This window comes from Engystomops pustulosus, chromosome 3 (assembly GCF_040894005.1).
Source record: "Engystomops pustulosus chromosome 3, aEngPut4.maternal, whole genome shotgun sequence".
Taxonomy (NCBI): Eukaryota; Metazoa; Chordata; class Amphibia; order Anura; family Leptodactylidae; genus Engystomops; species Engystomops pustulosus.
Genome location: NC_092413.1, coordinates 8,386,669 through 8,414,054, shown reverse-complemented (window position 1 = coordinate 8,414,054; position 27,386 = coordinate 8,386,669). Strand labels below are relative to the sequence as shown.

Below are 27,386 nucleotides of genomic sequence, written 5' to 3'. Positions count from 1 at the left end.
AGGTTTGTACTGGAAGGGTGTCCTGACACTGCTGTGCTCTGTATTCTCTGCAGCCAGTGTTCTGTACAATCCCTGGAGAAATGTGTAATCAGACCCTTGAGTGTATTGTTAGTGATATATGGATTGATATTCCAGGATTGTTGCTTCTATAAGTGCACTGTGGGTGTCCTCACACTGCTGTGCTCTGTGCTTTCTGAACGTGACTGCTCCATAGCATCTCAACTCTGTGTGCAAAATAAGATTCCTCAAATCCACAGTGGAACAGTTTAGGGCACATAGACATAAGCATAGCAGTGTGAGTTCCTACCCGCAGTGCACTTCGAGAAGCTACAATCCTGGAGTGTAAATCCATATTTCACAGTCCTGCTGCTACTAACAACATAAAGATAACAGTATCTCACAAGGGAAAAAAACTAACACTGGCTGCAGAGAGCACAGATCACAGCAGTGTGATTACATGCCCTCAGTACAATCCTGTGATAGGTGTCTATCTCGGGTGATGTTATGTGGGAGGCCTGTGGTGGTAGCATAAGGCCTTTTATTAGCTTGTAACAGCAGCAAAACCACAGCTTGGCAATAACTCCTTCCTTTGAGGCTCGGAGGGATGTAGATTGGCTGTGCCGGTGGCTTTTAGGAGCGTCGGTATATAACAGCAATCAGCTATGCTGCTAAGAATCTCCTATAAAGCCAGATGGGCTCTGCTGCACCAGCAGCACAACATCCATCTCTTGGGTAGCAGGGATTTCCCTTATCCCTAGACTCCTATCACAGCTACTGTGGGATGCTGGATAGGCTTCTGTCACACAGTTATAATGTAATGAGCTTGGATTACATTTATAGTATATAAAAAGAAGGCCATGTCCTCTCTGCAGGCAGGTAACGCTAGCTGCCCATGTGATGCTGTGATGAGGCATCATGATATTGAAAGGAAATTACATAGAAAGAATAATCTACAAGTCAAGATGGCGTCTGATCTGAGAAGTAGGACTATGAGCAGCTATGCACCAGCCATTAAGCGAGTTGAGCCTCTTGCCTCAGGCAACACCATCCGCAGCAAGATGGGGGCAGCATTAGGGGCGCAGTCACCTGTCATATAGGGTTCTGGGCAGTTGCACACATAGAGGTGAATAAGTTCTACTGTGATGTATGAAGGGCAGGTATATCCTCCACCCCACCAGGACACATGGGCCTCACCATCGTCTTGTCTTTTGTTGATATCCCTGCAGCAGGTTTGTGGCATCCGTGGGTAAATGCTTATACTTAAAGGGTAACTCTGTCCATGGCGCGGTATTAAAGGCACCTCCCTGCCCCGTTCCTGGGGTCGTCTCAGGACACTCCTGCATCACGGATATGTCCGCTATCCTATAAGACGTCCCTGTTGCCCTGGTGGACGGTGGACGCGGCTCCTGTAAGTTTATGACATTTGGCTGCGGCCTCCTCTTAATGACGTCTCTCTGTGCCAGCACCGGGCACCGCGCCACCGGGAGGTGCCAGAGATGTGGAAGTGCCCTGCGTGTGAAAGTTCATTAGACGCTCGGCACCGGCTGCATCTGAAGTTTCTTTTGGCTCCGCAGTCGGGAATATCATCATCCGGAGCCGCCAGATTAACCATCCCATGCCTGGGCTCTGTGCCTTGTAGAATTTGTGAGGGGCTCTAAGCTCTATACTTGGGAACCTGTGTGTGGGGGGCTCTATGCTGATACAATTTGTGCTGAGGGGCTCTATTCTTGGGGAGCCTGTGTATGGGGGGGCTCTATGTTGTGGGGGCTCTATTCTTGAGAGGCCTGTGTGTGGGGGCTCTATGCTGTGGGGGCTCTATTCTTAGGGGGCCTGTGTGTGCCGGGCTCTATGCTGTGGGGGCTCTATTCTTAGGGGGCCTGTGTGGGGGGCTCTATGCTGTGGGGGCTCTATTCTTAGGGGGCCTGTGTGGGGGGCTCTATGCTGTGGGGGCTCTATTCTTAGGGGGCCTGTGTGGGGGGCTCTATTCTTAGGGGGCCTGTGTGGGGGGCTCTATGCTGTGGGGGCTCTATTCTTAGGGGGCCTGTGTGTGGGGGCTCTATGCTGTGGGGGCTCTATTCTTAGGGGGCCTGTGTGTGGGGGCTCTATGCTGTGGGGGCTCTATTCTTAGGGGGCCTGTGTGGGGGGCTCTATACTGTGGGGGCTCTATTCTTAGGGGGCCTGTGTGCGCAGGGCTCTATGCTGTGGGGGCCCTATTCTTAGGGGGCCTGTGTGGGGGGCTCTATGCTGTGGGGGCTCTATTCTTAGGGGGCCTGTGTGTGCAGGACTCTATGCTGTGGGGGCTCTATCCTTAGGGGGCCTGTGTGCGCAGGGCTCTATGCTGTGGGGGCTCTATTCTTAGGGGGCCTGTGTGGGGGGCTCTATGCTGTGGGGGCTCTATTCTTAGGGGGCCTGTGTGTGCCGGGCTCTATGCTGTGGGGGCTCTATTCTTAGGGGGCCTGTGTGGGGGGCTCTATGCTGTGGGGTCTCTATTCTTGAGGGGCCTGTGTGTGCCGGGCTCTATGCTGTGGGGGCTCTATTCTTAGGGGGCCTGTGTGCGCAGGGCTCTATGCTGTGGGGGCTCTATTCTTAGGGGGCCTGTGTGGGGGGCTCTATACTGTGGGGGCTCTATTCTTAGGGGGCCTGTGTGTGCCGGGCTCTATGCTGTGGGGGCTCTATTCTTAGGGGGCCTGTGTGGGGGGCTCTATGCTGTGGGGTCTCTATTCTTGAGGGGCCTGTGTGTGCCGGGCTCTATGCTGTGGGGGCTCTATTCTTAGGGGGCCTGTGTGGGGGGCTCTATGCTGTGGGGGCTCTATTCTTAGGGGGCCTGTGTGGGGGGCTCTATGCTGTGGGGGCTCTATTCTCAGGGGGCCTGTGTGGGGGCTCTATGCTGTGGGGGCTCTATTCTTAGGGGGCCTGTGTGTGCAGGGTTCTATGCTGTGGGGGCTCTATTCTTAGGGGGCCTGTGTGTGCAGGGCTCTATGCTGTGGGGCTCTATTCTTAGGGGGCCTGTGTGGGGGCTCTATGCTGTGGGGGCTCTTTCCTTCCACATTGCATGTCTCTGTAAATGACTCCTATGAGAAGGGTCTATTAAGACGAGGGCTGGGGGTCTGCATTGCCCGGATCCTCTTCTATATAATACAGCAGGACTACTTGTAGAAAGATTATCCACTCCCTACACATTATTCAATGTGTTTAACTAATAGAAGTACAAACAGACCCCCAGTCACAGAGCGGGGGGCCATGACCACCCATGTCCTGGGGGGCAATGTTTCATCTGCAGACAGTACAATGAGCCGATGTGTAGGGGGAGATCCGCTGCATTGTTCTAGAAGTGTCTGAGGCGCATGGGAAAGAGATGATTAATGTGTCACAATATCTGAGCTGACCCCGGTATGAGAGAGAGAGAGAGAGAGAGAGAGAGAGAGATAGATATGAGATAGATAGGAGATAGATAGATAGATAGATAGATAGATAGGAGATAGATAGGAGATAGATAGATAGATAGATAGATAGATAGGAGATAGATAGGAGATAGATAGATAGATAGATAGATAGATATGAGATAGATAGATATGAGATAGATAGATAGATAGATAGATAGATAGATAGATAGATAGGAGATAGATAGGAGATAGATATAGATAGATAGATAGATAGATAGATAGATAGATAGATAGATAGATAGATAGATAGATAGGAGATAGATAGGAGATAGATATAGATAGATAGATAGATAGATAGATAGATAGATAGATAGATAGATAGATAGATAGGAGATAGAGATAGATAGGAGATAGATATAGATAGATAGATAGATAGATAGATAGATAGGAGATAGATAGATAGGAGATAGATAGATAGATAGGAGATAGATATAGATAGATAGATAGATAGATAGATAGATAGATAGATAGATAGATAGATAGGAGATAGATAGGAGATAGATAGATAGGAGATAGATAGATAGATAGGAGATAGATAGATAGATAGATAGATAGATAGGAGATAGATAGATAGATAGATAGATAGATAGATAGATAGATAGATAGATAGGAGATAGATAGGAGATAGATATAGATAGATAGATAGATAGATAGATAGATAGATAGATAGATAGGAGATAGATAGATAGGAGATAGATAGATAGATAGGAGATAGATATAGATAGATAGATAGATAGATAGATAGATAGATAGATAGATAGATAGATAGATAGATAGGAGATAGAGATAGATAGATAGATAGATAGATAGGAGATAGATAGGAGATAGATATAGATAGATAGATAGATAGATAGATAGATAGATAGATAGATAGATAGATAGATAGATAGATAGATAGATAGATAGATAGATAGGAGATAGAGATAGATAGATAGATAGATAGATAGATAGATAGATAGATAGATAGATAGATAGGAGATAGATAGGAGATAGATATAGATAGATAGATAGATAGATAGATAGATAGATAGATAGATAGATAGGAGATAGATAGATAGGAGATAGATAGATAGATAGGAGATAGATAGATAGATAGATAGATAGGAGATAGATAGATAGATAGATAGATAGATAGATAGATAGATAGGAGATAGAGATAGATAGATAGATAGATAGATAGATAGATAGATAGATAGATAGATAGATAGATAGATAGATAGATAGGAGATAGATAGATATATAGATAGATAGATATACAAGGAAGGCAGCAGCACTCCAGTAGGTAGAATAAATCAGGGTGATCTTTTATTTCAGATGCGACGTTTCGGTGTATCCACCTTTTTCAAGCATACAACATAGTGACCAGTGTTTCTATATATGGACCAACCCACATCCTGATTGGTCAAACAATTGTTTGTGCAATAATTAGATACAAAGACAATTTTCAGTATACATTAATGTGATACATAGTAGATCAATATTAACAGATAAAGTGCAAGTGCTACAGTGAAAATTGTGCATATAGTGCATTTTAAAAGCAATAGTAGTTCGCTGCTAGTATAGGACCGCCCCATCGCCATTGATCAAATTCATGTAGATTAGAAGGTAGCTACTATGGAAACGTACCGAGCCCGGGAAAACAGCGCCTCTTGTGTCATATCCGGTTAAGACCGGAAGTCAGGTGTGTCACCTGATCGCTAGTCAGCCGCGCATGCGCACGGCATTGCCTGAGGCTCAGCGGCCATATTGGTTGAGGGAACCAGAAGAAGGATGTAAAGGTAAGTATTTTATTGAAGCAATTGAAAGATTTGGGGACCGGATACATACTGTAAGAACAGTGTGTAGTTTGTGGGGCAAGTGGGCCATTGCGGATCCGCGAAGTAGCAGATCTACATGTGCCCTCTTATCGTCCCATCGGTCCCTGTCAGGGAGGGGGACAAGAGCTTGTCCGATTGAAAGCCGCAGTGAGAACCGGACACACACTGTGTGAACAGTGTGTTAACACGGGGGCTAATGGAGCACCTCAGAGCCACAAGTCTGTAGTTCCGTGGGTGTCTCCTTCTCGTCCCACGGTTCTCACTATATGCGGACAAAGATAAGAGAGGAGAAAGAAGTGGAGAATAAAGAAGAGAGGTCGCTATGGTTCCGGGAGGGAGTTTCGGTTGTAGCCAACACTAATTTGAATAGCCAAGAGTTTTTGCCGACGTATGGGGTCTTTGGGTCCAGCCATAGGAGGATCTAGAGCAAAACAAACGAAAGTTGTAAGATTAGTACAGTAAAAACAGGAGGGAGATATCTCCTACATTGGTACACTTATTACTTTCAGAGGAGCCAGGAATGTTATGGCGGAGTGTACAAGTGAGCACCAACCTGTTAACATAAGCACATTATATGATGGAGGTAAGGTTGAATTCAATATTTAGACCCTGGGGTTGTAGTGATTGTAAGCGGTGTATCCACTCCAGTTCTTTTTTCCTAAGTATATATTCCCTATTGCCCCCTCTCCTGAGGGGGGGGATGCGATCAATGATTTGACATTTCAGGTCAGATTCTTTATGACCTTTGTCAGTAAAATGTCTACTGACTGGTAGATCCAGTCTCTTTTTCCGAATGGTATACCTGTGTTGGGTTAACCTAGTTTTCAGGTCAAGGGTGGTTTCACCCACGTAAATCAGATTGCATGGGCATGATAGCTTATATACTACAAAATCACTGTTGCAGTCTAGATAATGCTTAATTTTGTAAGTGACGTCCTTGTGTGTGAACGTGTTCCCTTTGATAATATAAGCGCAATTGATACATGTGCGACAAGGGAAACTGCCAACTCTAGGTATGCCAGTTAGAGTTTTTTGTATAGTTCTCCTCAAGGGGCCAACATCTGATTTTACCAGACAGTCCCTAATGTTTTTGGACCGTCTGTACGAGAGGAGCGGAGGGTTTTTGAACTCTGGGACGCCGGAGGGATCACTGGCCAATATTCGCCAGTGTTTGCGTATTGTGTCTGAGACCAGTGTGCTGTTATCGCTGAACGTGGACACAAATGGGATTCTAGGGGTCCCTGTCTTCTTTTTAGCGGGCAATAGAAGAGAATCTCTGTCTTTGTTTAGCGCGGTAATCAGGTTTCTGTTGATGACGCGTCTGGGGTAACCTCTTTGTTGGAATTTAGTGACCATTTGTTTTATATTCCTCTGATACTTGTCATCATCAGAGGAGATTCTTTTTACCCGTAAAAACTGACTGAGAGGGAGGGAATCCAGCATGGGACGTGGGTGACTACTCTCATACCGTAAGAGGGTATTCCTGTCCGTAGGTTTCGTGTAAAGGTCCGTGGTAATCTTATTGTCAGTGAGTATGACTTGTACATCCAAAAACTGAATCCTCTCAGTAGAGTGGACTAGTGTGAATTTTATGTCTTGGTCAATGGTGTTTAGAAATTCATGGAATTCAACGAGATTGTTGAGTGGGGCTGTCCAGAGGAGGAATATGTCGTCTATATATCGCCACCACCTCCGGACGTGTTGGAAGTGGTGGGACACATAGACGTTCTCCTCCTCCAGGGCAGCCATGACAATATTTGCATAACAAGGGGCCATGCTAGCCCCCATGGCAACCCCTTTCTGTTGGATAAAAAAGTCCTCTCCAAACAGAAAATAGTTGTTAAATAAAACCATTTTGAGTAACTCCAGAATAAACAACATTTCTTGTTCATTAAAGTGCGACTGTCTTAGGCATTTTTCCACTACTCTGAGGCCAAGTTCGTGATTGATAGATGTATACAAGGATACAACATCAAATGAGGCTAAAATGATGGAAGGGGTGTCTTCCAATTGAGTATCCTGTAATTTACATAGAAAATCCGATGTATCTTGAATGTATGAGCGACTGTTCACTGCAAAATCCCTGAGTACCCGGTCCAAAAAGACAGTGATGTGTGAAAAGATGGAATCATTCCCCGATACTATCGGGCGTCCGGGGGGATTTTCTAGGTTTTTATGGATTTTAGGCAGGACATAAATGACCGGGGTCACCGGATCATTGATCCATAGGTATTTATGTAGCTCTTCGCTAATAATGCCTGAATGTAGAGCCTCATCAAGGATATTTCTGATCCTTCGTGCTAACTCGAACTTGGGGTCTGTAGAGACCTGTTTGTAAGTGGATACATCAGCTAGCTGGCGACGGATCTCAGACACGTATTGGGCCTTGTCCATGACGACGACAGCACCACCCTTGTCCGCGGGTTTTATGACGATGTCGTCGTCATGGGCAAGGCCCCTGAGCGCCGCGATTTCTGAACTGGTCATATTGTGATGTGTCAAAGTGTTCTGTTGTTTCTGACGTAGACAATGTATGTCATGTTTGACAGCTGTGGAGAAAGCCTCAATGGCTGGTACCTCTGAAGGGGGGGTGAAATTGCTCTTGTTATGTAAACCAAACTGTTTGGGGTTAAGGATCCCCTCAATGGGGTCAGGGGCCCCTTCTGTGTTAGAGGCTACTGTTGCACGATTATGGAACCAGTGTTTGAGTTTAATACTGCGTACAAGTTTGCAAACATCCATTTCCAATTCAAACTAATTGGTGTAAGACCAAGGGCTAAATGATAGACCCTTTTGTAATACATTAATCTATGACCCCGGTCATAGATAGATAGATAGATAGATAGATAGATAGATAGATAGATAGATAGATATGGATAATATTGTTCCATGGTCTCCTATCTGGCAGTATTATATCAGTATTATACGTGCTGCGTCCTGCAATGGTTTGGATCCGTCTTCTTTATGGAAAGTTCATCAACACTAAATTACCTGGCATCGTTGTTTGCCAAGCGGTTTAGTGCTGACACTGACAAACTGCCCTCATTATAGGCACCGGTGTGCGGAAGATATTCTTAGGAATTATTTAAAGTGGTCGGGCAAGGAGTCACACACGGGCTGTGGGGGTGGTGGGGCACAGCTAAGGGATGGGTGGGGGACACTCGCCAATCAGCCGACTCCTGCATCAGAAGCATCATAAGGAACAAATGGGCAAACAGCTCCGCTACCTGTGTGGTGGCCAGGCCAGGGTACTGCAGCTCGGCTCCCATGCACGTGAATAGGAACTGGGCTGCAGTAACATCACCTGCTTACAAAACCATCCATTCCTTTTATGTAACCCCCAAAATGCTGCCAGTTAAAACTAGAGATCACTGTGCAAAAAATCAAAGCCTCGCACAGCTCTGATGTATTAAGAAAAAAATATTTAAAGAAACTACAATTATAAAATATACAGTTTCGACTTACAAAACGGTGGATCCTATCATGTATGTAACCCAGGGACTGCCTGTATATAAAATGCTGCCAAATAAGAATACTAGTCACCCCACAAAAAAACAAGCCCTTATATATGTGGCTGGAAATGTCTATAAATGATGGTTCGTAGAAGGTGAGATGAAAGTCCGAAAACTAAGCCAGTAAAGGGAAGACCCCTTTATACACAGCGCCTCTAGGTGCCGGGGGTTGTGCGGGTGCTATGACATCATCAATAACATATATTTTGGGTCCCCTTGATCCTCCAAATGACTTCACTAGAGATTGGCGTAGTAAAGGTTAACGATGGGATACAAAACATTGTATCTTTATTACATGTGGAGGCAGGAAGTCAAACTTCCGAATTCAACTCCTCAATTTCCTTAAATCTGACTCAGACTCCCACAAACATGTGATACATTTACAGTAATACTAAGGGTTTCTATCTCCATTATGATACAATAACCAAGTGATTCAGGTAGAACCTAAAAATATTTATTGGAAAACAATCTTAGAACTCAGGCCGGGATGTATCACTTGTTTTTTCAGTTGTTTTTGCGCCTTTTAATACTGTGGCACTGTTTTTGCGCCAGTTTGGCGACTAAACACCAGACTAGCAGCGGAGCAAAAATAACCAGGTCTCCTCATTTATCCGACCAATTCGGATGTGTTGCTGCTCCTAATAATCATTTATCATTAGCGACTTGTTCATTTAGGCCCAAGAATGGGCGCAAAAACACTCCAGCCCGTATGTGGCGCAAAATGAGAAGCAGCACTGAGCTCTTGTGCAGAGCAGCTTATCCCCAGCAGCAAATACTACAGACTCTACAGACACTACCTGCAGCCTCTGTTTAGAGTCCATGATCTTCTATTTACAAACAATCTGCAAAAGGAGCAGCTCAGAGCCAGAGAGAAGAGAAGTGGGAGCTGCAGACAGCACAGAGAAGTGTCCCCGTTTAGCAGGATGGAAGAGGAGTGATTGGGAGTTGCAGACAGGACAGAGAAGTGTCCCTGTGCAGCAGGATAAAAGAGAAGTGAGTGGGAGCTGCAGACAGGACAGAGAAGTGTCCCGTGTAGCAGGATAGAAGAGAAGTGAGTGGGGGGAGACAAGACAGAGAAGTGTCCCATGTAGCAGAATAAAAGAGAAGTTTTTAGGATTTTGCAGACAGGACAGATAAGTCTCCTTGGGTAGCAGAATAGAAGAGAAGTGAGTGGAAGCTGCAGACAGGACAGAGAAGTGTCCCCTGTGGCAGGATAGAAGAGGTGTGAGTGGGAGCTGCAGACAGGACAGAGAAGTGTCCCCTGTGGCAGGATAGAAGAGGTGTGAGTGGGAGCTGCAGACAGGACAGAGAAGTGTCCCCTGTAGCAGGATAGAAGAGAAGTGTGTGGGAGCTGCAGACAGGACAGAGAAGTCCCCGTGTAGCAGGATAGAAGAGAAGTGAGTGGGAGTTGCAGACAGGACAGAGAAGTGACCCTGTGCAGCAGGATAAAAGAGAAGTGAGTGGGAGCTGCGGACAGGACAGAGAAATGTCCCTGTGCAGCAGGATAAAAGAGAAGTGAGTGGGAGCTGCAGACAGGACAGAGAAGTGTCCCGTGTAGCAGGATAGAAGAGAAGTGAGTGGGGGGGACAGGACAGAGAAGTGTCCCCATGTAGCAGAATAACAGAGAAGTTTGTAGGATTTTGCAGACAGGACAGATAAGTCTCCTCGGGTAGCAGAATAGAAGAGAAGTGAGTGGAAGCTGCAGACAGGACAGAGAAGTGTCCCCTGTAGCCGGATAGAAGAGGCGTGAGTGGGAGCTGCAGACAGGACAGAGAAGTGTCCCCTGTAGCAGGATAGAAGAGAAGTGTGTGGGAGCTGCAGACAGGACAGAGAAGTGTCCCCTGTAGCAGGATAGAAGAGAAGTGTGTGGGAGCTGCAGACAGGACAGAGAAGTGTCCCCCGTGTCACACACCTGGGTGATGCTGTGGGGGTCATTCTCACGCTGGGGTGTGGGAGCAAAGCAGAGAGGCTTGTAGGGGGATCACATGTAAATGCCTGGATCTAACATTGCACCTAAACTGCGCCTAAAGTGATTAATAAGAGGCACTGCCTTGGGTTGGTGCTAATGCAGTAACCACACGTCTTATGCTCTAGTCACATCCAGAGCTGCCGATTTGTGAAAGGTGACGGCTTTTAAGGAACGTCAAAAAAGGATTTGCAGCTTTGGATGTGACTAGAGAATAAAACCAGAAATCTCATGGATTTGTGAAGTTACAGAAAATTCTACGCAGCATTAAGCCGTTGTATGATGAAAATAATGTGAAATTACCAAATCTGTAAAAAATCTGGAGATAATTACCCGAAAGATGTGCGATAGCGGATACATTGTATAACTCCTGGGGGAGCGCAGGATCCCGGTCAATACATTAACATAAAGACATCGCAGCTACAATCTTTGATGTGTAAAATTGTATCTTCTTGGGAGATTTTCTGGGTCTGGATCTGAATTTCTTGGATCAAACACAATTAATGTGACGCTCACAGAGAATATCGACAGGACGAGAGATTTATAAAAGCTGCACTAATGAGAGAGCTCCCAGGGGGCGCTACAGAGGCTTCTGGTGATGGGCAGAGCAGCATCTAACAGGAGCCAAATACTGGAGGGAAGAAAGAGAGGGCGAGAAAGAAAGAGAGAGAGAGAGAAAGAAAGAAAGAAAGAAAGAAGTTGCATGTACACACCGGCCGCGCTACAGTGTAAGGTCCAGGGGAAGATTCTCTCATGTTTATGTGTACAAAACCTTTGTCAGGCTGAATACCAGCAGATATATATATATATAGCATATGCATAGATAGATAGGAGATTGGAATCTTCGGATAGGTTTATTAGCAACATCTGAGTTCATTAGAGACGAATATGTGGATGTATTTGAAGGTACACCTGAAACACACTGCTTATTAGTGTATTATCATGGGGAAGTCTGAAGATATCAGCCATAATATCAGGAAGTGAATTGTGGACATCCACTAGTGTGGTTCATCCTTGGGTGCAATTTTCAGAAACCTGAAAGTTCTTCATTCATCTGTACAAACAATTATTACAGACTCTGGCAAACACTGTGCTGCTGTGGAATTTCATTTTGCTAGATGTGAGATAGATAGATAGATAGATAGATCTGAGATAGATAGATCTGAGATAGATAGATAGATGTGAGATATATATATATATATATATATATATATATATATATATAGATAGATAGATAGATAGATATTAGATAGATATGAGATAAATAGGAGGAGGATAGATATGAAATAGGAGATAGATAGATATGAGATAGATATGAGATAGATAGATAGATATGAGATAGATAGATAGGAGATAGATAGAAAGAGATGAGATAGATGGATAGATAGATAGGAGATAGATAGATAAATAGATAGGAGATAGATAGATAAATAGATATGAGATAGATAGATCTGAGATAGATAGATAGATAGATAGATAGATAGATAGATAGATAGATAGATAGATAGATAGATAGGAGGTGGATAGATATGAGATAGATAGATAGATAGATAGATAGATAGATAGATAGATAGATAGATAGATAGGAGATAGATAGATAGATAGATAGGAGATAGATAGATAGATAGATAGATAGATAGATAGATAGATAGATAGATAGGAGATAGATAGATAGATATATAGATAGGAGGTAGATAGATATGAGATAGATAGATAGATAGATAGATATGAGATAGATAGATAGATAGATAGATAGATAGATAGATAGATAGATAGATAGGAGGTAGATAGATAGATAGATAGATAGATAGGAGATAGATAGATAGATAGATAGATAGATAGATAGATAGATAGGAGGTAGATAGATATGAGATAGATAGATAGATAGATAGATAGATAGATATGAGATAGATAGATAGATAGATAGGAGGTAGATAGATAGATAGATAGATAGATAGATAGATAGATAGGAGATAGATAGATAGGAGATGTATAACTCTTGGTAAATCCTGTAACAGAAGAATATTGATGCGTCTGACATATTATAGGGGGTTATATTTGGGGCAGGTTACGGCTTTCGGTTTGCTTCCTCTCATGGCTGTAGGTGATGGAGCGGCGCTCAGCACGTGATTTATTACCCGGAGCTGAGAGCGATGTATAAGCGGCGGTGGCCCCCGTGTTGTAGGAGCGCGGCTCTCACACCCGCACACGTCTGCTCCCTAACATTTATCTAAGGCCTCATTACACATCCCAGGGAGCACCCGGTGTCAGGGCAGCGCGGTGATGGAAGGCGCACCCCTGGGCACATCCAACCGGTTATTATGGATCCAGCGTACCTGCAGGGAGCAGACAACCCAAATACTACACGTCCCCTCCACCAGAGTAACTCAGAAACCAAGGACTTTACCGGAAGTCCCTGGTCTCAGATATGAGAGAGACATCGGGGGACATTGATCATAAGTTTTTATACTGTTTTTGTTGTGCAATTTTTTTTGCACAGTTATTAAATTTGTCTCTAATTTGTGACTTTTTTGGGTGCAATTAAAACTCCCGCACTTAGTGGTTTTGAGTGAATGTTCTGCAGATGTTTGTGCGGCGTCAATCATTATTTTGCGCCTAAAAATTTGCTAAAAAGTTGCAAAAATTACCCCAAAAAACCTCCCTTTTCATTATTGGAGAAAAACGTCTTCGCTTCCCAAATGAACTGAATGCAACAAGAAAAATAGTTTTATAAGTAACGTCTTCATCATTGTCTATGGGATCATCTCTGGGAGTGATTATTGTCTTATTGTACAGATCTGAGAATATTATCAGTCTCCATTTTATGTACATTATAATAACAAAGGAAAAGACTCATTTCAGCAAGAATTTTCCCATCTCTGTAACTTTTAGTCCCTGCAGTGACATCACAATGTGGTCCGGACATTGTACAAGAGGAGACTTTATGCGCAGAGATGACGCCCTGAAAGGGCCAGAATTATCACCAGTTACATCCATCTGTGATGATGATTTCCTGCCTCTTATTAATCTCTTTACTTTAGGCGCAATGTTAGATTCGGGCTCTTTCATGTGATCCTCCTACAAGCTCCTCTCTGCTTCTCTCCCGCACCCAGCATGAGAATGACCCCCACAGCAGCACCCAGGTGTGTGACACCCAGCACCCAGTGACCTCCTCAGCAGGGGCTTCTCCTGGAGGGGATCCCCCAGTGCTGGTCTCCTGCTGCACCCCTGTAATTCTGGCCAGTGTCCCCCTCAGACACCAGTGTGGTCATCCTGCTACACAGGGACACTTCTCTATCCTGTCTGCAGCTCCCACTCACTTCTCTTCTATCCTGCTACACGGGACACTTCTCTATCCTGTCTGTAGCTCCCACTCACTTCTCTTCTATCCTGCTACACGGGGACACTTCTCTGTCCTGTCTGCAGCTCCCACTCACTTCTCTTCTATCCTGCTACACAGGACACTTCTCTGTCCTGTCTGCAGCTCTTACTCACTTCTCTTCTATCCTGCTACACTGGACTGTTCTGTCTGCAGTTCCCACTCACTTCTCCTCTATCCTGCTACACGGGGGCACTTCTCTGTCCTGTCTACAGCTCCCACTCACTCCTCTTCTATCCTTCTACACAGGGACATTTATCTGTCCTGTCTGCAGCTCCCACTCACTTCTCTTCTATCCTGCTACACGGGACACTTCTCTGTCCTGTTTGCAGCTCCCACTCACTTCTCTTCTATCCTGCTACACGGGGACACTTCTCTGTCCTGTCTGCAGCTCCCACTCACTTCTCTTCTATCCTGCTACACGGGGACACTTTTCTGTCCTCTCTGCAGCTCCTACTCCTCTTCTATCCTGCTACACATGGACACTTCTCTGTCCTGTCTGCAGCTCCCACTCACTTCTCTTCTATCTTGTTAAACGGGGACACTTCTCTGTCCTGTCTGCAGCTCCTACTCCTCTCCTATCCTGCTACACAGGGACTATTCGCTGTCCTGTCTGCAGCTCCCAATCACTTCTCTTCTATCTTGCTACACAAGGACACTTCTCTGTCCTGTCTGCAGCTCCCACTCACTTTTCTTCTATCCTGCTACACAGGGGACACTTCTCTGTCCTGTCTGCAGCTCCCACACACTACTCTTCTATCCTGCTACACGGGGGACACTTCTCTGTCCTGTCTGCAGCTCCTACTCACTACTCTTCTATCCTGCTACACGGGGGACACTTCTCTGTCCTGTCTGCAGCTCCTACTCCTCTTCTATCCTGCTACACGGGGACACTTCTCCGTTCTGTCTGCAGCTCCCACTCACTTCTCTTCTATCTTGTTAAATGGGGACACTTCTCTGTCCTGTCTGCAGCTCCCACTCACTTCTCTTCTATCCTTCTACACAGGACACTTCTCTGTCCTGTCTGCAGCTCCCACTCACTTCGCCTTCTATCCTGCTACACGGGTCACTTCTCATTTTTCTTTGGAGTTGAGATAGATAGATATGAGAGATAGATAGATAAATAGATAGATATGAGATAGATAGATAGATATGAGATAAATAGATAGATATGAGATAGATAGATATGAGATAGATAGATAGTAGATAGATAGATATGAGAGATAGATAGATAAATAGATAGATAGATAGATAGATAGATAGATAGATAGGAGATAGATAGATTGATAGGTATGAGATAGATAGATAGATAGATAGATAGATAGATAGATAGAATATAGATATGAGATAGATAGATATGAGAGATAGATAGATAAATAGATAGATAGATAGATAGATAGATAGATATGAGATAGATAGATAGATATGAGATAGATAGGAGATAGATAGAATATACCGCTTGCTGCTCTCATGTTTTGTTGTGCTATGAGAAATATCGGATGTATTTCAGCCTATTACGGCAGAGGATGTTCCCGTTCCTGACAGTACACGTTGATCCTGAACACATAGAAGCAGAATCCATCTTCAGCAGAATCCCCCCCCCCCCCTGGATCTCTTAGTGGTTGTGACTCTTCATCGCCTCCTGGTGTCGGTGTTGGAGATGACAGGTGATGCTGTTAGTTACCGGCTCATAGTTACCGGTCATCTCTGGCATGAGATAAGCGGCGCTAATCCCTCGCCTAACAGCTGGAAGCGCGATGCCGTCACTTATCTGGAAACTGGAGCGAAACATCTGTCTGTTTATAAATATTAACTTCAGAAATTAGCATTTTACACATCGCTGACTCCGGCCTCATTTACATCTCAACTCAAACATGCAAAGTAGATGGTTTGCATATTAAATATATCGCTTTCTGGAAACGAGTGCTCACTGCTGTTACTTATATATGACATACAGATCCATAAAGATCTAACAATTATGGGACACTTTAAGTCCCGCCCCTGAACATCAGGGAAACGCCCATAAAACCACCCAGGAGGAACAGCTTTTGGCATATTTTGCATAGGAGTCGCTCTCTATTGGGTCATAAGTATTTCAAATCACAGAACTGATCATCACTGATAAAACTTATCACACCCCTGACCAGACCCCTAAAATTAATATAGTCACCAGACCCAAATATGTAATCAACCCCCAACCTGACCTGTAAAAGTAGTAAGACCCCCACACCCCGAAAATTAATCAGAGGAGACTTCTACAAGTAATAAGGACCCCCCAAACAGATCCTTAAAATTAAACAGACCCCCAACCAGATCCCCTTAAACTTATTTGACTTAAGACTCCAGAACCCATCCCTAAAATAAACCAGACCCCAAATCACACCCTAATATGTAATCACAACCCCAACCTGACCTGTAAAAGTAGTCAGACCCCACACCCCTAAAAATAATCAGAGACCAGACTTCTAAAAGTAATAGGAACCCAAAACAGAAGTCTAAAAGTAATCCCCAGACTACGACTCTAAAAATAGTCAGACCCCAAACCAGATCCTTAAAATTATTCACACCCTCAGAACTGACCCCTAAAAGTAGTCAGATCCACTTTAACTTATTTGACCTCGAACTTTCTTAAAAACTTTTAAAAATAATCTTAAAAGTCCTCAGATCCCCAAAAAGTCCTGTAAAATAAGCTAGACCCCCAGACCACACCCTAACATGTAATGGCGCCCCCTGACCTGTAAAAGTAGTCAAACCCCTAAAATGAATCAAGACTAAGCTTCTTAAAGTAATAAGACCCCCAAATAGGCTCAGGCTGCACCCCCAAACATAATCAGACCCCAAACCAGATCCTTAAAATTTACCAGACGCCCAAACCAGATCCCCAAAATTATTCATACCCTCATACCAGTCTCCTAAAAGTTGTCAGACCCACATTATCTACATTGACCTCAGACCCACGAAAAAAAAAAACCTTATTGTAGTCAGATCCCAGACCCGACCCCAATATGTAGTCAGCCCCCAAACCAGACCTTGAAAAGTAATCAGATCCCTAAAATTAAACCCCAGACTAATCTGTAATAGCAGTGAGACCCCAGAACAGCTGACACTAGATCCTTACGATAATCCACACCCTCAGACCAGACCAGACTTCAGACCATTAAAATTGGTTAAGACCCCACAACAGATCCCTACAATTATGGAAAACCTTAGACACGACCCCTTAACTAATTAGACCCCAGACCAGACACCTAAAAGCAGCCCAGACCCTTAAAGTCTACCAGATCTCTCATGAGACCCCTCAGCTTCGGACCATGATCCCCCTGTGAAGTCTTCTGTCCATTCATTGCAGCAGCCATAAAGCGCAGCCTCCGCTCCCCAGGTCTCCAATATGGCCGCCGCCGTTCCGCTCATCATGTACAATGTGGCGTCCTGATGATCCGAAAACATGAAAAAAAAACGTAAAAAAGCGTCTGCCAGGACAATGACTACATCTAAATAAAGCGCCATAAAACATAATGGAGGCTCGGCGTTGCGGGCGCGGGATATTTGTTGCGTCTCCCTAATGATGTCTCGTCGAGGCGTAACTTTACGAGGCGGCGGCGGCAGTCTGCTAGCGGCTCGTGAATTTTATCCGTTAACTTCCCGCGCTCTGACATTTCTATTGTTTCGTACGGAAAAAAAAAAGTGACAGGACACAAATAACGCGGCGGCGGGAGGAATACAAATGTAGGGAGCGCAGGGATCACAAGCGGGGGGGTCCCCCGACGCCTAAGGAGAAACATCATGGGGCTTATTTACAACACCAAAGGATGTTATAGAACAAGGGGCGCAGTACTGGTCCAAAGAGCTGACCATCAGGAGCTGCAAGACTGCAAGCAGCACAGAGGATTTCAGGAGAGGATTGTGCTGACCTTGTAAGAGTTTGTATGCAAATGAGCTTGATGGGCTCCGGGCTCCATAGGTGTTAATGGAGCATGGAACCTATGAGGGTCATTTGCATACAGTCTTTCATCCTGGTGGTAGATGCCCTTTAAAGACCCATAGTGAGATGTGCAGAGGCTCAAGCAGCACAGAGTATTTCAGGAGAGGAATGTGCTGATCTGGTAAGAGACCAGCCAGTTACATAGTGGAAGGAGGCGAATCTCAAGCAGCACAGAGGATTTCAGGAGAGGAATGTGCTCATCTGGTAAGAAACCAGCCAGTTACATAGTGGAAGGAGGCGAATCTCAAGCAGCACAGAGGATTTCAGGAGAGAAATGAGAAGTATAAAACAGGAGCAGAGTCTTCCTGCAGCACAGAGGATTTCAGGAGCGGAGTTTGCTGCTCTTCTGGGAGGTCATTGACTTACATTTACTTAATGGAAGTAGTAAAAGCAGCACAGAGGATTTCAGTAAGGAGCTTCCTGGTATAATGATGGGGGAGGAGAAGGACCCACAGCAGGGCAGAGGATGCCAGGAGCCGAGATGGCTGATCTTGTTTAAGGTCAGAAACTAAAAGTTAGGAGCAGGGGCTCCAGCAGCACAGAGGATTTAAGAGGAGTGATGTGCTGTTGTATGGGCCATCACATACTTGCAGGGTCTGCACAGTATAGAACCCAAGGACCTCTGTATGAGACCCCCCAGGTCCTGCCGTCCATCCCCCACTACTGGGGTATATATATATCTCCTTGCTCCGTCCCCATCCCCCGCTCCGCTCTCTAATGATTTCATTTTTCTCCCAATCACTTAATACATCAAAGAACCAAAAACTTGTGAAATATAAAGAGACATTAAACAAAACGGGTTTCCAGGAGTCGCGGCATTAAATATGGATGTGCACGGCTCCAGGGGTGGAGGATGGGGCTCCGGGGGCGGAGGATGGGGCTCCTTCCAGGCGTCTGATGAGGATGAAAGAGACGGAGAAAACGGTGTCATGTCAGGAAAACCGCATCAAAGGGAGAGAACTCCGGGGAAAACATCCCGATACTCCCCACCACCCGCCCCCCAAGATCAGCACCCAGTCCTGTACTTACACTCACCGCCAGGGCCCCTGACTAAAGGGAACCTGTCAGCAGCCGTGACCATACAGACTGCAGCCAGGGCTTTCTGTCATCCCAGAAGAGATGTGTAGCCAGAACTTTGTGTATGGTATTAGTAGCAGCAGGACTGTGATATATGGATTTATATTCCAGGGTTGCAATAGGGGCATGTCCTCACACTGCTGTGCTCTGTGCTCACTGCAGCCAGTGTTAGGTATTGTCCCTGGAGAGATGTGTAATCAGACCTGTGTAAGTTGTATCAGTTGTTAGTAGCAGCAGGACTGTGATGTATTGATTTATATTCCAGGATTGTACTGGGGGTGTTTCCTCACACTGCTGTGCTCTTGGCTTTCTGGACTGATTTGCTACACAGCCCCTCCCCTCTGCTCTGAGTGACTGCTGTTGTCTTCATGTAGTAGATTGCTACAACTTATCCAGAGAAAAGAGTCTATGAAGCTCAATGCAGGTAAGTGAGCACAGCAGTGTGAGGACACTTGGAGAATCCAGGGTCAGTCTTCCAGTGAATGGAGCTCTCCCCATGATGGATCCTCTCGTACCCTGACCTCCCCTTTTCGATGCTCCCATACAGCCACTCCCTCCCACTTACTGATGGTCTCCCCCCATCTGCTCCCCATTACTGCTGGGTAGATATTCAGCGCTGCTTGACCTGGAACACATCAGAACCTCCGGCGCTGGAGGAGAAATAAATCCAATTACTGTAAAGTTTGATAGAGGAGACGAGAACGGATTCAGCAGGAAGACAATTTCCTCTTAAAGGAGCCACCACCCACCTGGAGAGGAATAAGAAATGTAAGAAAATCTGCAGGAAACTAAGGGTTAATTGCTCGGCTGGGGAGTGGGTTTAGGGGTGGGGCATAGCTAAGGGGTGGGGCTTAAAAATCAGCTGGAGCAGCTCCTACTGCAGCCAGTTGTCTTTTCCATACTGATTAACGTTTCTTAGGTGATCAGCAGGAGGAAGTGCAGATCCTGATCACTAAAAATTGACAAGTAGGTGGAACAATTCATCTTGTCATGGGGAGACTCCCTGCAGCGCCACCACAGGGGACAGGAAGAACTACACTGTCTGTATGATGCACATATGAGAGAGCGCAGGAGAGCAAGAGGAAATAAGCGAGAGGGACATACATGGAGAAGGGAAAGAGGGAGAGAAAGATGGAAAATAAAGGAGGAGGGAAAGAGAGAGAGAAAGATGGAAAGAGAAGGAGGAATGGGAGGTGGGAAAGAGGGAGAGAGGGAGAGAAAGATGGAAAATAAAGGAGGAGAGAAAGAGAGAGAGAAAAATGGAAAGAGAAGGAGGAATGGGAGGTGGGAAAGAGGGAGAGAGGGAGAGAAAGATGGAAAATAAAGGAGGAGAGAAAGAGAGAGAGAAAAATGGAAAGAGAAGGAGGAATGGGAGGTGGGAAAGAGGGAGAGAGGGAGAGAAAGATGGAAAATAAAGGAGGAGAGAAAGAGAGAGAGAAAGATGGAACGAGAAGGAAGAATGGGAGGAGGGAAAGAGAGAGAGAAAGATGGAAAGAGAAGGAGGAATGGGAGGAGAGAAAGATGGAAAATAAAGGAGGAGAGAAAGATGGAAAGAGAAGGAGGAATAGGAGGAGAGAAAGATAGAAAGAGAAGGAGGAATAGGAGGAGAGAAAGATGGAAAGAAAAGGAGGAACAGGAGGAGGGAAAGATGGAAAGAGAAGGAGGAATAGGAGGAGGGTAAGAGGGAGAGAAAGAAAAGATGAGCAAGAGAGAGGAATATGAAGGGAGAGGTTACCGTTCTATAGAAACTAAGAGAGAGCGCAGGAAGGAGAAGGAGGAATGGGAGAGAGAGTAAGGAGAGAGCTGAAGACCGGAGGAGAGAAAGTGAGTGAAACAGTGAGAAGGAGGAAGAATGAAGGGGAATAAGAGCAAGAGAGGGAAGAAAACAAAAAGGGACTGAGAGATCAAGAAAACGAGGGAGAGAACAAGAGAGAGAAGGAAAGGGAGAGAGAGTAAGAGAGAAAGAAAGCTCCAGTCTCCACTGATAGATGAGCACTGTCACAGTCCTGGTGGGCCGGGGCCGCTCTGATATACCAGTCTATCCTACTCTAGACCTGTAGGATGAATCGGTGTCTGGACCTGTCGGACGTTGCTGTTCTGTAACGTTTTACCTGCAGAGCTTTATGTATTTATCCAGAACCCGAAACCTCATTATCATTTATACGGGGTGACCGGCACAATATACAGGGGTAAGAGGAGGGACTGAGTAAATTCCACACTGCGCTCCTATGTGGACAGCAGGATTCCACACCGCGCTCCTATGTGCACAGCAGGATTCCACACCGCGCTCCTATGTGCACAGCAGGATTCCACACTGCGCTCCTATGTGCACAGCAGTATTCCACACCGCGCTCCTATGTGGACAGCAGGATTCCACACTGCGCTCCTATGTGGACAGCAGGATTCCACACCGCGCTCCTATGTGGACAGCAGGATTCCACACCGCACTCCTATGTGGACAGCAGGATTCCACACTGCGCTCCTATGTGGACAGCAGGATTCCACACTGCGCTCCTATGTGCACAGCAGGATTCCACACCGCGCTCCTATGTGCACAGCAGGATTCCACACCGCGCTCCTATGTGGACAGCAGGATTCCACACCGCGCTCCTATGTGCACAGCAGGATTCCACACCGCGCTCCTATGTGCACAGCAGGATTCCACACTGCGCTCCTATGTGCACAGCAGGATTCCACACTGCGCTCCTATGTGCACAGCAGGATTCCACACCGCGCTCCTATGTGCACAGCAGGATTGTATGAGGGGTCTCCAGAGCTACCTTTGTAGTCCCAGTCTGGAGCTGGGGCTCATCTCATGTTTTCTACATCAGAACCCCCTTTACCAAACCTAATTGTGTCCCAACTTGAGGAAAACGATGGGGAGGTAGAAGAAGACGAGAAGAGACGGGAGGGAAAGGGGAAGAGACGGGAGGGAGGGGGAAGGGTAATAGTGTTCTTCACTTTCCTAAAAACTTTCCTCCAAACTCCAGGTCCCCCCTGTGCTGCGCCCGGGTGCAATCATTCACCATTAAATATTTATTATTCTATTTTCCCGCTTTTGTCTCGTTTCGCTGCCCACGTTAATTGTTAAATATTGCTTAATAAGCGGCGCCATTTATCGGAAGGAGGCGAATTACTGCGCATTTTCACGCTCTAATTATATTTTGCTGTTAACAAGGGACGCGTTCTCCCGGATACAACGTTGCTTATAATTAGTAAATTGGCCCAAGCAGATAATAAAGATACATGAATATTGAAAGATTGTTATTGTATTGTTCATTAAAGCGACGGCACAAAGAGATTCGCCACAAAGGAATCCGTGGTAATTACAGGGAGGGGGCAGCACGGAGGATACAGGGAAACACACGGGTCACCACGAGTCACCTGCAGCGCTATAATGATGCAGCTCAGCACAACATAGGAAAGGAGCAATATGAGGGTCGAGCCTACGATTATACCGGGCCCCGCACCCACGGACCTCAGAGGGTAGTCTGAGAAACTTTATGGATCTGTTTATTCATAACTTCCAGTTACATCAGTAAAATAAACAGGAGTTTTCTATTTTACTGCACTAAAGGAACAATGCAGGCAAAAAATGATATAATATAACATACAGTAGAGAACCGAGGGGGCGGTGCTAAAGAAGCAACAAAGTGTCACTGTCAGGCTCCACCCTCGCAGATCCACCACAAAACATTAGACAGTTAAACAGTTTGATGAACTATATACATGTAGATAAATATGAGACAGACAGAAGCTGCTTGTACTTTAAAATGGCACCAACACTGAGCCCTGATAGGAATGTGTCTACAAAATAAATGTGACCAATGGTCACCACACAATAGGAAAATGTATGATTCTTCTCTATGGTGGCAGTATTATAGTAGTTATATTCCTGTACATAGGGGGCAGTATTATAGTAGTTATATTCTTGTACATAGGGGGCAGTGTTATAGTAGTTATATTCTTGTACATAGGGGGCAGTATTATAGTAGTTATATTCTTGTACATAGGGGGCAGTATTATAGTAGTTATATTCTTGTACATAGGGGGCAGTATTATAGTAGTTATATTCCTGTACATAGGGGGCAGTATTATAGTAGTTATATTCTTGTACATAGGGGGCAGTAGTATAGTAGTTATATTCCTGTACATAGGGGGCAGTATTATAGTAGTTATATTCTTGTACATAGGGGGCAGTATTATAGTAGTTATATTCTTGTACATAGGGGGCAGTATTATAGTAGTTATATTCCTGTACATAGGGGGCAGTATTATAGTAGTTATATTCTTGTACATAGGGGGCAGTATTATAGTAGTTATATTCTTGTACATAGGGGGCAGTATTATAGTAGTTATATTCCTGTACATAGGGGCAGTATTATAGTAGTTATATTCCTGTACATAGGGGGCAGTATTATAGTAGTTATATTCTTGTACATAGGGGGCAGTATTATAGTAGTTATATTCTTGTACATAGGGGGCAGTATTATAGTAGTTATATTCTTGTACATAGGGGGCAGTATTATAGTAGTTATATTCTTGTACATAGGGGGCGGTATTATAGTAGTTATATTCCTGTACATAGGGGGCAGTATTATAGTAGTTATATTCTTGTACATAGGAGCAGTATTATAGTAGTTATATTCTTGTACATAGGGGGCAGTATTATAGTAGTTATATTCCTGTACATAGGGGGCAGTATTATAGTAGTTATATTCCTGTACATAGGGGGCAGTATTATAGTAGTTATATTCTTGTACATAGGGGGCAGTATTATAGTAGTTATATTCTTGTACATAGGAGCAGTATTATAGTAGTTATATTCTTGTACATAGGGGGCGGTATTATAGTAGTTATATTCCTGTACATAGGGGACAGTATTATAGTAGTTATATTCTTGTACATAGGGAGCAGTATTATAGTAGTTATATTCCTGTACATAGGGGGCAGTATTATAGTAGTTATATTCCTGTACATAGGGGGCAGTATTATAGTAGTTATATTCTTGTACATAGGAGCAGTATTATAGTAGTTATATTCTTGTACATAGGGGGCAGTATTATAGTAGTTATATTCCTGTACATAGGGGGCAGTATTATAGTAGTTATATTCCTGTACATAGGGGGCAGTATTATAGTAGTTATATTCTTGTACATAGGGGGCAGTATTATAGTAGTTATATTCTTGTACATAGGGGCAGTATTAAAGTAGTTATATTCCTGTACATAGGGGGCAGTATTATAGTAGTTATATTCTTGTACATAGGGGACAGTATTATAGTAGTTATATTCTTGTACATAGGGGGCAGTATTATAGTAGTTATATTCTTGTACATAGGGGCAGTATTATAGTAGTTATATTCTTGTACATAGGGGCAGTATTATAGTAGTTATATTCCTGTACATAGGGGCAGTATTATAGTAGTTATATTCTTGTAAATAGGAGGCAGTATTATAGTAGTTATATTCTTGTACATAGGAGCAGTATTATAGTAGTTATATTCTTGTACATAGGAGGCAGTATTATAGTAGTTATATTCATGTACATAGGGGGCAGTATTATAGTAGTTATATTCCTGTACATAGGGGGCAGTATTATAGTAGTTATATTCTTGTACATAGGGGCAGTATTATAGTAGTTATATTCCTGTACATAGGGGCAGTATTATAGTAGTTATATTCTTGTACATAGGGGGCAGTATTATAGTAGTTATATTCTTGTACATAGGAGGCAGTATTATAGTAGTTATATTCCTGTACATAGGGGGCAGTATAATAGTAGTTATATTCCTGTACATAGGGGCAGTATTATAGTAGTTATATTCTTGTACATAGGAGGCAGTATTATAGTAGTTATATTCTTGTACATAGGAGCAGTATTATAGTAGTTATATTCTTGTACATAGGGGGCAGTATAATAGTAGTTATATTCCTGTACATAGGGGAGTATTATAGTAGTTATATTCTTGTACATAGGGGGCAGTATTATAGTAGTTATATTCTTGTACATAGGGGGCAGTATTATAGTAGTTATATTCTTGTACATAGGGGGCAGTATTATAGTAGTTATATTCCTGTACATAGGAGGCAGTATTATAGTAGTTATATTCTTGTACATAGGGGCAGTATTATAGTAGTTATATTCCTGTACATAGGGGGCTGTATTATAGTAGTTATAATCTTGTACATAGGGGGCAGTATTATAGTAGTTATATTCTTGTACATAGGGGGCAGTATTATAGTAGTTATATTCTTGTACATAGGGAGCAGTATTATAGTAGTTATATTCTTGTACATAGGGGGCAGTATTATAGTAGTTATATTCTTGTACATAGGAGGCAGTATTATAGTAGTTATATTCCTGTACATAGGAGGCAGTATTATAGTAGTTATAGTCTTGTACATAGGGAGCAGTATTATAGTAGTTATATTCCTGTACATAGGGGGCAGTATTATAGTAGTTATATTCCTGTACATAGGGGGCAGTATTATAGTAGTTATATTCTTGTACATAGGGGGCAGTATTATAGTAGTTATATTCTTGTACATAGGGGGCAGTATTATAGTAGTTATATTCTTGTACATAGGGGGCAGTATTATAGTAGTTATATTCCTGTACATAGGGGGCAGTATTATAGTAGTTATATTCTTGTACATAGGAGGCAGTATTATAGTAGTTATATTCTTGTACATAGGGGGCAGTATTATAGTAGTTATATTCCTGTACATAGGGGGCAGTATTATAGTAGTTATATACTTGTACATAGGGAGCAGTATTATAGTAGTTATATCCCTGTACATAGGGGGCAGTATTATAGTAGTTATATTCTTGTACATAGGGGGCAGTATTATAGTGGTTATATTCTTGTACATAGGGGGCAGTATTATAGTAGATATATTCTTGTACATAGGGGGCAGTATTATAGTAGTTATATTCTTGTACATAGGGGGCAGTATTATAGTAGTTATATTCCTGTACATAGGGGGCAGTATTATAGTAGTTATATTCCTGTACATAGGGGGCAGTATTATAGTAGTTATATTCCTGTACATAGGGGGCAGTATTACACTATTTTCTTATGTTCAGTTGTGTATACATAATGTAGAGTGTTTAGTGATTATCTTCTTCTGGTCTTGTGCTGATGATTATTATCCCTTTCTTATAGCAGTATAATGCCCTCTTATACGGTATTTGTATGTTATGACTCACCTTCCTCCTCTTCTCTCGGCAGGGAACCCTCCAGGAGTTAAGATGACTCTAGATGGATCTTTTCACTGTCGAAATGGATTGGAAATTAAACTTTCTCAGGTCTGCAATTTCATCCCTGACTGCGAGGAGCGGGAGGACGAGGGAGATCTCTGCCGTGAGTGTCCTTCTTATTATTCGGGTAATCTGTGTTTTCCTCCAGGTCACCTGATGATTACCGGACAGGACTCTGACATCACATATTCTGGGTTACACATCACTGGTTTTCTGTATATTACAGGCGTCTTGTGTATAACAGATGCTACAAGTCTGGATTATCAGACATAAAGGGGATTATAACATCCAGAATGTTGTATCCAATGTAGAATGTAAATGTTTCCAATGAATTGTTTCTTTTTGTCATTATATCAGCACTTATTCCCCCCATGTTACACATAGTTTGGTCCTATGAGTTGTGTAGTCACTGACCCCCTTTGTGAGGCTTGTAACCAGCAGAAAACCTAAAGGGAACCTGTCAGCAGGCGTGAACATGCAGGCTGCAACCATTGTTATTGATTTTTCCTTGATAGAGCTGTAATCAGACCTTTGTGTATGTTGTTAGTAGCAGCAGGACTGTGATGCATGTATTTATATCCCAGGATTGTACTGGGGGCGTGTCCTCACACTGCTGTGATCTGCGCTCTCTGCAGCCAATGTTAAGTATTGTCCCTGGATAAATGTGTAATCGGACCTTTGTGTATGTTGTTAGTAGCAGCAGGACTGTGATGCATGGATTTATATTGCAGGATGGTACTAGGGGTGTGTCCTCACACTGCTGTGCTCTGTGCTCTCTGCAGCCAGTGTTATGTGTTGTCCCTGGAGAGATGTGTAATCAGACCTCACACTGCTGTGCTCTGTGTTCTCTGCAGCCAGTGTTATGTATTGTCCCTGGAGAGATGTGTAATCAGACCTCACACTGCTGTGCTCTCTGCAGCCAGTGTTATGTATTGTCCCTGGAGAGA

The 27,386-nt window shown here is 44.0% G+C and overlaps 1 protein-coding gene across 1 annotated transcript in view; it reads left to right on the top strand.

The window, feature by feature from the left end:
* Positions 1-27,386, top strand: part of ALK (ALK receptor tyrosine kinase) — a 566,624-nt gene that overhangs the window by 417,406 nt on the left and 121,832 nt on the right. The window contains exon 6 of the mRNA XM_072139971.1: positions 26,411-26,542. Within this exon, the coding sequence (XP_071996072.1) occupies positions 26,411-26,542 (132 nt within the window). The remainder of the gene's footprint in view (positions 1-26,410; positions 26,543-27,386) is intronic.